The sequence below is a fragment of the Leptinotarsa decemlineata genome, unplaced genomic scaffold (genome assembly GCF_025532065.1).
Source record: "Leptinotarsa decemlineata unplaced genomic scaffold, Ldec_3_MD MMD2_tig00000133_RagTag_RagTag, whole genome shotgun sequence".
Lineage (NCBI taxonomy): Eukaryota > Metazoa > Arthropoda > Insecta > Coleoptera > Chrysomelidae > Leptinotarsa > Leptinotarsa decemlineata.
This window is the reverse complement of record NW_027412542.1, coordinates 5803642-5815676: the sequence shown is the minus strand read 5'-3', so window position 1 is coordinate 5815676 and position 12035 is coordinate 5803642. Positions and strand designations below refer to the sequence as shown.

At 33.4% G+C, this 12035-nt stretch overlaps 1 protein-coding gene across 1 annotated transcript in view; it reads right to left on the bottom strand.

Annotated features, from left to right (window-relative positions):
- Positions 1–5249: 5249 nt before the first annotated feature.
- The window catches only part of LOC141481297 (longitudinals lacking protein, isoforms A/B/D/L-like), a 38636-nt gene continuing 31850 nt past the window's right edge, over positions 5250–12035 (bottom strand). Inside the window, exon 2 of the mRNA XM_074172697.1 lies at positions 5250–9012. Coding sequence (XP_074028798.1) covers positions 8768–9012 — 245 coding nt within the window. The 3' untranslated portion in view covers positions 5250–8767. The remainder of the gene's footprint in view (positions 9013–12035) is intronic.

Genomic DNA, 12035 nt, shown 5'->3' with positions numbered 1-12035 from the left:
ATGGTGACGATGACGATAGATAAGTGGAATTAACCCACATTTCATCAACTTCATTCTATTTTTTGATGAATCACGGTTTACAAATAATGGCTATAAAATAAGCAAAATTCTCGGTACTGGGCCCAACAAAATCAACATGCGGTGACAGAGGGCAATTTTCAAGAAAGGTTTAGCGTCAATATCTGGGCTGGTATCGTTCGGAATAATTGGACCAATATTGTTACAAGGTCAGTTATGTTTTCTTCGAAATGAAATCGAGGATCATCTCATAATACCAGAAACGTTCCTGGTTATTCAATAGAGCATTTAAATTATCAAGTTATTGCAACTAATGGCCCAGTACGTTGGCCTGCCCGCTCACCGGATCTGACTGTGCTAGATTTACTCATTTGAGGATATGTTAAAGAAAGGGACTACTATGCAACAGCCTCAGCTACTCTCGAAATCTTGGAAGAAAGGATTCTGCAGGCATTGAGGAGTATAACGCCTCAAATGTTACGAAATGTGTTGGAATACACTTTGAGAATTTATGAATGAACGAAACGTCGCATTGCATTCATTATAACAAATATGAAATAGTATTGAAAGTTCATCCGCCTTTTTTATTTCATTCGAATTGGAGCGGTAGAGCAAAAAAAAAACAAAATTCGACAATTCAACTTGTTGGTGAATATTTTAGATGCAACCAATGATATTCTCGACCGGCAAAGAGATTATTCCAATTCCCCAAAATAGAAAACTTCTGTCCAATTCAATCAACCTTGTAGGTCTTACCGTTTCTGTGATAGCAGTAGTGATATCAGCTAAAAAACGGCTTGTTAATGAATAAAAGTACTCTTAATCAAATATTGAATAATATATCGCAGATCATAATTTAGACGAATCAACAATGGTGTGAAGAGATATACATAGGACGTGCTGGTTCTGATGACGTGAAATCTAAATTTCAGAAAAACCCCCATTGAATGGCATATATTCAAGTACTCAGTAAATCAGACTTTGCAGTGATACCAAAAGTCAGTTACATAATAAAGATTGATGATCAGGATATAATAATTTAATTCTTATATTGTTGTTGAATGAAATATATTAACAATTTAGATATTTGGAATTCTGATGTATGTCATTGAAGCAGTGAAGACACAAATGTGGTTGATTGGGGCAACTACTACAATAAGTGTCAACTTTTCTTGATCTGTTCTGAGCGTGTTTCGTTCCAAATAACTGCCTCAACTTCTTATAACAGCCTCTGCAAGTTCTACGATCAGATTGCTTGTATATTCTTCTTTTGCCCAATTGATGCATCAACATATTTGCTGAAATTTAGTCTATTATCATCTGATGTACGAGGAAAATACCAATGCTAATGTAACAAACTTCAATCAATTACCAAAAGAACTACGAACTATTGAATAATTCTAAACTGACTAATTTTATGTACCAAAGAACCAGAAGCTGGTGTATGATATTTCAACTCACTTATATGTACTACTTCAATTAGGGGACACTGAAGAATTGTCATTGAATATGTTGAATTCCACTGCTAAGATACTGGGAAAATAACATGAGGTGTAGTAATAAACACAAAGTACTTCACAATTGATGTTCATTACTTCAACAACACAAACTTGCTGTCTTTATTATTTCAATAATTTACTGCTTTTGACTCCTCTCTGGTAGAGGCCATTGGTAGGTCAATACGACTATAATGATATATGTATTGGGAATAAGTGTCAATAATATCATTCCTATTAATATCGATAATTTTGTATATACACAGAAAAAAATATTTATTTTAAAATATTAACATTTCCATCAATACCATACATGTGATGTATCCGAACTTTTCCATTCTTTTGAAAATATTTTTTTCAGGGTTTATACTGAGTTTGAGAAAGATCAAATTGTATTCAGTATTATTACAGTATTCAGTATTATTACTCTGATTGATTCGGCCGTTACCAGATGAAGATCTATAGTAATTTCACAAACCACACCTGAAACGATGTAACTAAACATAAGTACCCAACCGTCTACTAAACTTTCACATCTAAGGTACATCCTTGAATAATGATTACCTAGAACATATTATATCGATTCTACATCAATAATAATTTATGATGCACTATTTGAAACCTTTGGTGTAGTAATGAAGATCAACAGTTTGATCTTTCTTTTGAAGATGATCACTTGGTGATCGAAATACGTGTCAGGGTGTTAAAATAACAGGTTGGGGTTGGGAAAAAACTCCAGTAAAATTCATCAATAATAATGTCTACGAAGACTAGGATATCATCGGTTTCTAAGAAAACAAGTTCAGTAATGGGGGATCTATTTTAAGCAAGTTGGTCATTCAGTAAAATGTTTGAATTTCCATTGTTTTCAAATAAATAGGAAATCAGGGGTGTATAAATTGAAATGTAGAACTTGTCCTGAAGTATATATTGGTCAAACTGACAGAACATTTAGGAATTGCATCCAAGTACATCATATAATTTATATAATCAACAAAACGAGTTCAATATATTCAAATAATCGTTTAGAAGAAAATCTTCAACAGAGATTTCGAAATTTCAAACACAGAAAATAAAGGTTTAAAGCCTAATTATTTGGTAGTAATGGAAATTTGATGAACTGAATGACCAATTGGATTTAAATAGATCATCATTACTGAACTTAGAAACCCACATTGTATTATTGATGTAGAATTGATATAATATACTCTAGGTAATCATAATTTGAGGATGTACTTTAGTTATAGAAGTTGAGTAGAAGCTTTAGGTAATCATGATCGAATAAATGCCGAAGTAGGTATCTCTCACTTATAATTACGTGGGGTATATAAAAATCAGAGTATAAAAGAGAATCAACTTTCAGTATGTCACTCACTGCGAAAAAGTTACTCTGAAAGCGAAACATGTGATATATTTTTGAAAATAAAGTTTGTGAAGATTAAATGGTAAGGTATCAGTATTATTGATTATAAAATAATTTAAAACGAAACCATAAATGCTAAGCTAAGAAAAAAAGTTCACCGACACACTGAATTCAAAAAATTATCGGATCCAGACATATGCCATAACAGTCCTACGTTTGTTCTCTAGGTTTGAACAAACTGATAAATAATTTTATTTTCTCCTCTAGAATATCATGTTCAACTCTAATGTTGTAGTCCCAGATTAATTGAATTTCGAAATGATACTAATCTAGATTTTGAACATAATCAATAACCTATGGGATACCGTAGATAAAAACACTACAAACAACGTGTTAAAAACTAGTTTCCATTTAAAACACTGGAAACACTGTTAATACATAGAATATATACAGGGGTGCGCAAAAGTCCGGAATAAAATTAGTATCTTTTTAACCAGTATTTTACGAAAAAAACGCTGAAACACGTTACTTGATTTCACGTTGTACGCATCTTTTGGCAATAAAATAAATTTTTTTTTCAACCCCTTAGCTGCAACCCTCCCCAACTTTTTTTTTTCAAATACAAACCCGTCTACGGAATTCCGAATGGCCTCAGCCGGTATGTGATGTGATTCCACTCTAATTCTGCTTTTTAGATCTTCAATATTAGTCGGCCTATTTTGATAAACCTTGTCTTTCATATATCCCCGATAAAAATAATCTAATGGCGTTAAGTCTGGGGATCTTGACGGCCATTCAATTGTACCACGTCGTCCAATACAGCGACCTGCAAATATATCATCGAGATATTCTCTGACATTAATACCGAAATGTAGGGGAGCGCCATCCTGTTGGAATCATAGTGTTTCAGTGGGGATATCTGTATCTGCTTCATTGGGAAACATAACAGCTAAAGCAGGGACTAATTCAAAGCGTAAAAAGTCTAAGTAGCGTGCAGCCGTAAGGTTTCCCTTGAAAAAGTATGGCCCTGATATTCTTTTGTTGATGATGCCTGCCCATAAATTTACTTTCTGAGGACGCTGCGTACGAGCTTCGCATATCCAGTGTGGGTATTCCTGACTCCAGAATCGATAGTTGTGCCTCTTAACTACTCCATGTAAATAAAAAGTAGCTTCGTCTGAAAAGAGTATGTTGAATGGAAACCCATTATTCTCGTCACATCGCCTCATTATTTCCTCACAAAATTGCAAACGCCTGTCATAGTCATCTTCCAAGAGTTCTTACCTTAAATGGGTGGTATTTTTCTGTTTGTACAAACTTCTCAATCGTACGTCTAGACGCAGGATTGTTTTGGGCTAATGAAACCGTTGACAAATGTGGATATTCCTGCAGAGATACGGCAATGTCCAATTTTTGATCTTCGTCCAAAATTTGTGGCCGGCCACTTCTGGGCAATTCCTTCACTGTACCATGTTCTTCAAATTTGTGTAAGATCTTACTCACAGTAGCCTGGGAAATGTGATTTTTCGGATATTTTGCATTAAATAAAGTACACACCTCACTTTGACTCTGCATTCTATCCCCACATCCCAATAATATCGAGACTTCGATACGCTGCCTCTCTGACAATACCATTTTTGTTTAGCAAATTAAAAAACAACACTTTGAAGGTACCCAATTAATAAACTAAACATACATATAATTTCAATTTCACCCAGAAATGCCACAATTTTAAAACTGAGTCAAGACAAAAGTTCTTATCAGGGCATTCATTTTGGTACAAAAAATGCAACAACCTCTTTCTCTTTTTGAGGTACACTGGTCAACAATTGCTTGGGATGGAACTAATTTTATGTGTAAGTTTTTGGTGAAAAATAAAATCCACAGAATGTTGATGCTACATTACGTTATCAGTTTTACACATAAATCAATAAAATTTGTTGTGGTGCCTGGCCCGGTTGGTCTGTTCTTAAAATTTGTAAACTTTCAGAAAGTAGGTACTGGTGATCCTTAGAAATTGTTGAGCAATGTACATCATCACCACTTATTTGTTTTTTGTAACGTTAATTCACCCGTAGATAGCACTAAGTAGTTATTTGGTTTTAAAAAAGTTTTTTCTCATTTCGTGGTAACCGCATGAGCAAAAAAAATGAAGGGTATGATCAGATTCCATTTTTTACGAGCTTTTCAATGAGCCCATACACGACATAGGTTTGCATTTGAAAAAAATGGGGAGGGTTGCAGCTAAGGGGTTGAAAAAAAATATTTTATTTTATTGCCAAAAAATTCGTACAACGTGAAATCAACTGACGTGTTTCAGCGTTTTTTTCCTAAAATACTGGTAAAAAATATATTAATTTTATTCTGGACATTTACGCACCCCTGTATATGTTCGCCTATTATGAAAAAAAAGGTTATTTTAAACGCTGCTTTGTAGATACCCCAACCTCATTTTCAGAGTTTGTAGAATTTTTCAAGATGACCAGATATAAGAAATTGAAAATAAAAAAAATACGTAAATTGAAATATTCTCAATTTCGACAAATTCAAAGCTACAAGGCTGAAATTCGGCAGGAATATATCTTTCAGTGATCTTGGCTCAGGAAAAGTGTGCATGAAGTTTAATTTTTTGCGAAACCATTCTGCAGGGTATCCCCAGGCCCCTTTGTTTTGTTCCTCATAACTCATTGAAACATTGTACACATTTTTGTTGAAACATCGATGCAACTCATTTTGAAATTCAAAATGACAGTGATACATCAGTGAACAATCCTCAACATTGTCAAAAAAAGCGATTTTTTATAATCACCGAGATGTCAATGTTTTTGAACAACATTCGAGAATCTAATATACGATACAAAGTTCCTCCACTAGAAAAATAAAAAATTATTTCAAGATTTGCAAGTCTGAGTCAAAATCTATAATAAATACGGTCCCAAATTTATCAGAAACTATAAAATGCAAATATATACATTAAAAATAACGAAAAAATCAATTGTAATTTATATTATTTATTTCTGAGAACAAAAACAACAAATAATAAAATTATGAAAAAGTATAAAAAGTTTTGGAGAATAACTGATTTTGCCTATAACAATTCAAAAAAGGTGCCTATAAATATCAATATATGTAAAAACAATCACCAAAACCCTCAACCGACAAAGTGTTTCGAAATGAACTGAAAATTATAAATAAATATAGATAAATAAATATGAGTATAACTTCGATATAACTACATATAAAAAATATATTGAAAAATAATTATATAACTACTAGTAGTATTATTTGTACAATCCAGTTATTTATATTATATTTCTCAAATTCTTGAGAAATGTTCAATATTATGAAATAAATCAGACAAAATATGGAAAAGAGAGAATAAAAATATTTAGGGAGTGAAATTCATCACAAAAAATACTTGAAATACCTATAAATAATAATGTGATATCTGAATCCTTCATAAAAATGCAAAAATAAAATAATGTATGGATCAGGAACAATGATGAAATTAAAATTGAATAATATATGAATTGGCATTAAAGAATTCAAAATCATGAATATTCGATTCTGAACACTATTTTACACATACACTAATGCAATTGCATTATTCCAGCTGATGTTTTAAAGTATGCCATTCGCTTTTTGAGAGCCAAAAAAAATACAAGCTTTTATTTCCGAAAACTATTCAAGGATTTAATTAAACTTTTAACTATATTACCAGTACGCAATTTTGTTCTAAGTACCAACACTGTTCATTCACATAAAAAAAAAATCTGTTCGTCTGCAAGAGAGTTTTTATATTTTTTTCAGCATGTGCAGGATTCCCGAAATTTTCCGTAGCAGTTTAGTTCAGAAAACTATCCTTGGATATGTATTATTACATTTTGAGAAATCCTACAGAGCTGACATCCTTGGGATGTATTCAAATCAATCAAAAACTAATTGTGACAAATTCTTTTTATTGAGAAATTTTCAAAACCCGGCAGAACGATCTAGTTGAGAAAGATCAATTTTCTCAATATGTGAAACTGCAACTGAACTGAACTAAAAACAGGAATATCTAACATCTTATAATATGTCGAAAGACTCGATGATAGTACTCAGCATCTAACTGGATTCTTATTTTTCAATTTACGTTATTCTACAGTTTTTTCAACTTTTTCTGAATTTTCTGCCTTAGGATTATTCTAAAACATTATTTAGAACAAAATATCGTTGATGAGATGTTTTTCCTATTCCAACTGTAGATTTTGAGAGTGATAAGATCATTCGAATGAGGTAATTAGCTCTTACTTCATACTTGAAAATATAATTCCGAAATTTTTGATAAATCTGCGCAACAATGAGAGCTGAATTCATACCATTTGGCTCTTTTGAACGGAAGCGCAAAAGGGCCACAAATTTTCATTGTTCGATTCTTGGAAGTGACGACTTTAATCTCAAAATGTCGATCTCAATCCCGTAATTTCCAAATTACGACTTCAAACTCGAAATCACGACTTAAAATTCGAAATTACGATTTAAAACTCGAAACTACGACTTCAACCTCTAAATTACGATTTTGAACTTGAAATTTCGACTTTGATCTCGATATTTCAAGTTGTTTCAACTCGAAATTTTGGCTTTATTCTCGTGATTTCGAAATTACGACTTTAATCTCGTTATTTGGAAATTACGACTTCAAATTATAAATTCAAAAAATAAATTACGATTTTGAACTCGAAATTACGACTTCAATCTCGCAATTTTGAAATCACGACTGTAAACTCCAAATTACGATTTCATACTCAAAATGTCGACTTTGATCTCGAAATTTCGAAGTATTCGAACTCAAAATTTCGTCTTTGAGCTCGCAATTTCGAATTTGAAGTCGAAATTTTGAATTAAAAGTCGTAATTTCGAAATTGCGGGATTGGTATCAAACTAGAAATTTTTACTTTGATCTCGTAATCTTGAGTTTAAAGTCATAATTCCGACTTTTAACTCCAAATTACGACTTCAGTATCGAAATTACGATTTAAACTCGAAATTACGACTTCAATCTTGTGATTTTGAAATTACCACAAAATTACGTTTTCATACTCAAAATGTTGACTTTGATCTCGTAATTTCGAGGTTTTTGAACTCGAAATTTCGACTTCAATATCGTAATTTCGAGTTTCAAGTCGAAATTTTGAATTCAAAGTCGTAATTTCGAGTTTAAAATTGTAATTTCGAGTTTAAAGTCGTAATTTCGAATTCCAAGTCATAATTTTGAGGCCAAAGTCGTAATATCGTGTTCAAAAGCATAATATCGAGTTCAAAAGCGTGATTTTGAGTTTAAAATCGTAATTTCAAGTTTGAAGTCGTAGTTTCCAATTTAAAGTCGTAATTTCGAGTTCAAAGTCATAATTTCGAGTTTCAAAGTCGTAATTTCAAATTTGACGTCGTAATTTCGAGTTAAAAGTCGTAATTTCGTTATTAAAGTCGTAATCTCGAGTTTCAAAGTCGTAGTTTCGAGTTCAAAGTCGTAATCTCGAGTTTCAAAGTCGTAGTTTCGAGTTCAAAGTCGTAATTTCGAGTTCAAAGTCATAATTTCGAACACAAAGTCATAATTTCGAGTTTCAAAGTTGTAATTTCGAATTTTCGTCGATATTTCGATATTGACATTTCGATATTGAAGTCAAAATTTCGAGTTTCAAAGTCGTAATTTTCGGAAACGAAAAATAAAAATATGTGTCTATTCTGCGCTTCCGTATTTTTATGCTTCATAGTTATTATGTTATCTAAAACTCAACGTTTCGTAAGATATCTATTGACACGTATATTTTCATGAGTATGAATAAGAATATATAGCATTTCTACACAAGAATGAGAATCTTCCAAAATTTTTGTTTTGAACAATCTGTGGTCATCGATTATACGCCGCACTGAGAACTTCCTGTTTATGTTCCTTATGTTTGGCCATCACATGCATTATGAAATGGATTTTCTGCTTTCCTTTGTATGGACAGTACGAGCATTTGAATTGCGGGTCCTTGCCGCACTCCCATCGCCTATGATTGTACAGGGAACTCTTCCTTTTGTAGGCCCTTCCGCATATTTTACAAGCAAAATTGTAATGTTGGCCAGTTATTTGTTCCAAATTCAGTACTCCTGAAAACCAAATTGAAGAAAATAAGTGAAAAAAAAATGGTTACTGAAAAGAATTAGTTTTCTTTTTTAGATGAAACCAGTGCGACACATTGAACTTTTATGGAACGTTGCAAAAATGATTTAAGCAAAATGAAGGTAAAGTTGTCACTCAAAGAAATCAGAATAATTTTCGCAGATGTTCACTTACATATTTTTCTTGATTAACGAACAGTAAAAAAGCTCACAATTGTTTAATTAATAATGTTAGAGAGGTGATATAAGCTTGAAGCATAGTTGAAATGCTAAACTGAAACTTGAATATAGTATGGTGGAAAATCCATAATATCATATTATTTGCAATGAATCTGAACTAATGATATTAGGTTATTTCAAAAGTTTTGTCCATTTCAATGTTATGTGTTTTTGTAGCTCTATATCTCAATAAATATTTAGTCTACCGTATCGTCGTTCATACTGATCGATAGAGAATTTTGTACTCTATTCAGTGATGCTGTGCCATTTTTTTCCTCTTTTCACCTCATTACTTAACGATGTGCGCTGCCGATACAGCCCGAAGAATAACGCACTGTTTAACGTTGGTTTGCGGATTTTCGGGCGATGGAGGCCTATAGGGGGGCAGTAAAGAGCACAGAGAAGATTGGAGGGCGTTGAAGCGGTTTAGGGGGGCAATAGCTGATTTAAATATATTTTTTTGCTTTTAACACAAACTTTACCGCTCCTTTACGCTTAACGCACATTTCCTCATGCAACGCCATCCAGGGGACTAGAGAGTAACTATTTCCTGTCCGATAGTTGTCAAACTGTACAACAGATGGCGGTAAGCTTCAATGCGAAGCGAGAAGTTTCTAGTCTCCATTCTCGGAAGTACTAGGCCCGGCCGCTGCCTCATATAAAATCGCACGCGCCATCCAGCCAGTAATGTCATTCGATGATATTACGAAAACAAGTGAATTTTGTTAGCGACTAGCTAGGTAAAGTGCTGTACGTGCGGTGGTGAATACTGTGAGTGGTGTTTTTAATACTCGATTATTTACTTCGGCATTTTTGAAGACAAAATTATGTCGGAAGCAAAAAAGAAGAAACGGCAGTATAGCACGTAATATATAAAACATGGATTTATTGAAAATCCCACAAAACATTTTCGAATGAAACGATGAAATCCTCAAGGTTACAAGATCATTTGAATAGAATGCATTCAGATAAAAAAGACGAAAGTGTGACTTATTTTTAAGAAATGGAAAAGAAACATTCAGCTCAGCCAACTGTGTCAAAACTTTTCTCAGCGGCTTCCAAGGAAGACGACGACGGGTTCCGAGCTTCCTACAATATCTCCATGGTAATTGCTCAAACAGGTAAATCTCACACTATTGTGCACTACTATGCTTCATAAACCAGCGACAGATATTATCCGAAAAATTACTTTGAGCAATAGTTCCGTGGAAAGACGAATTGATGAGATGGCTGTAAACATAGAAGAGTCATTGTACAATCATCTGAAGACTTCTAAATTCTCAATTCAGTTAGATAAATCCACTTTACTAACCAATGAAGCATCGTTGTTGTCATACGTGAATTTTATTAAAAATGAGAAAATATATCAAGATCTCCTATCTGCCAGAAATTTAAAGACGGATATAAAAGGAGAAATCATATAAAATACACACTGGAAAAATTTTGTGATGAGAAAGAAATTCCACTGAAGAATATTATATCAGCTGCTACCGGCTATGACAGGACGTCACAAAGGCTTTACAGCGTAATTAAAAAATAAAATTCCAGATGTGCTCACTGTACATTGCGTCATTCGTAGGTAATATTTGGATGCGAAAACTTTGAGTAAGCGCCTCTCTCAATCACTGCAATATATCATCAAAGGAGTCAATAAAATCCGAAACAGTTCTTTAAATGACAGATGATTCAATCAGCTTTGTGTTGCTAATGATTAAGATTTCAACCGATTGCTATTTTACACAGAAGTGCGTTGGTTATCAAGAGGTAACTGTCTAACTCGATTTTACAGTGTATTTGACTCTGTGATAGAATTCTTGGAAAACAAAGACAAAGAATTGCACGACAACCTCATCACTTCAAAGAATGATACTGCGTACTTGCCAGACCTGTATAAATTATTCAATGATGTCAATCTTCAACTTCAAGGTGATGACTTGAATTTGAATGAAATAAAAAATGTCATTGTTGCTTTTGTAGCCCAATTGCTCTTATACAAGCAGACGTGAGTTTCGAGATTTCTCTAATTTGTCAGCAGTATGCTTCAACAACGACGACTTGCTTGTTTACTGCCAACATTTGGAAAACCTCCACAGTGATTTCGCAGAACGATTCCAGGACATTTTAAAATTGGAAATACCGGACTGGGTGTTGGATTTTTTTTCAAATGTTAATACAGCAGGATCACCCCAGCTGGAATAAGAACTCATAGAACTGATTACGAACGAGAAAATAAAAATAAAATTCAAAAATGGATACCAAGAATTTCGGCTACAAGAGTCAATCCCGCAATTGTACCCTGGATTGTGGTCCATCGTTCAACGATTTTGATAATATTTCCATCATCGTATTTGTGTGAGCGTGTATTTAGTGCTGTGGCAACGTTGCTAACTAACAAGAGAAATCGATTGCAGATTACCGAACGCTCGTTTTGGGTGAATTTGAGCCTGATATTAACAAACTTGTTAAAAATCATCAAATTCAATCTTCACATTAGATTAGTTTTAATAACATGAATAAAAGTTTTCCTAATATTCCATAATGGTGGTTTAAAACGTATTGGAAAGGTCGAGAAACTCGTAAAGTGTGTGTCCCACAATTTAAATGATCAACCGAAATTGTCACGTTTCGAGGTTCGTTCTTCTTTGCTTTTGCGCAACCAAAAAAAAACGATCCTTTTTTGCATTGGATCATCACGTGTGATGAAAAGTGGATCCTCTACGACAACAGAAGACATTCAGGATAGTCGTTTGATACCGATGAGCCACCCATGCAATTCTCGAAGGCGAAAACTC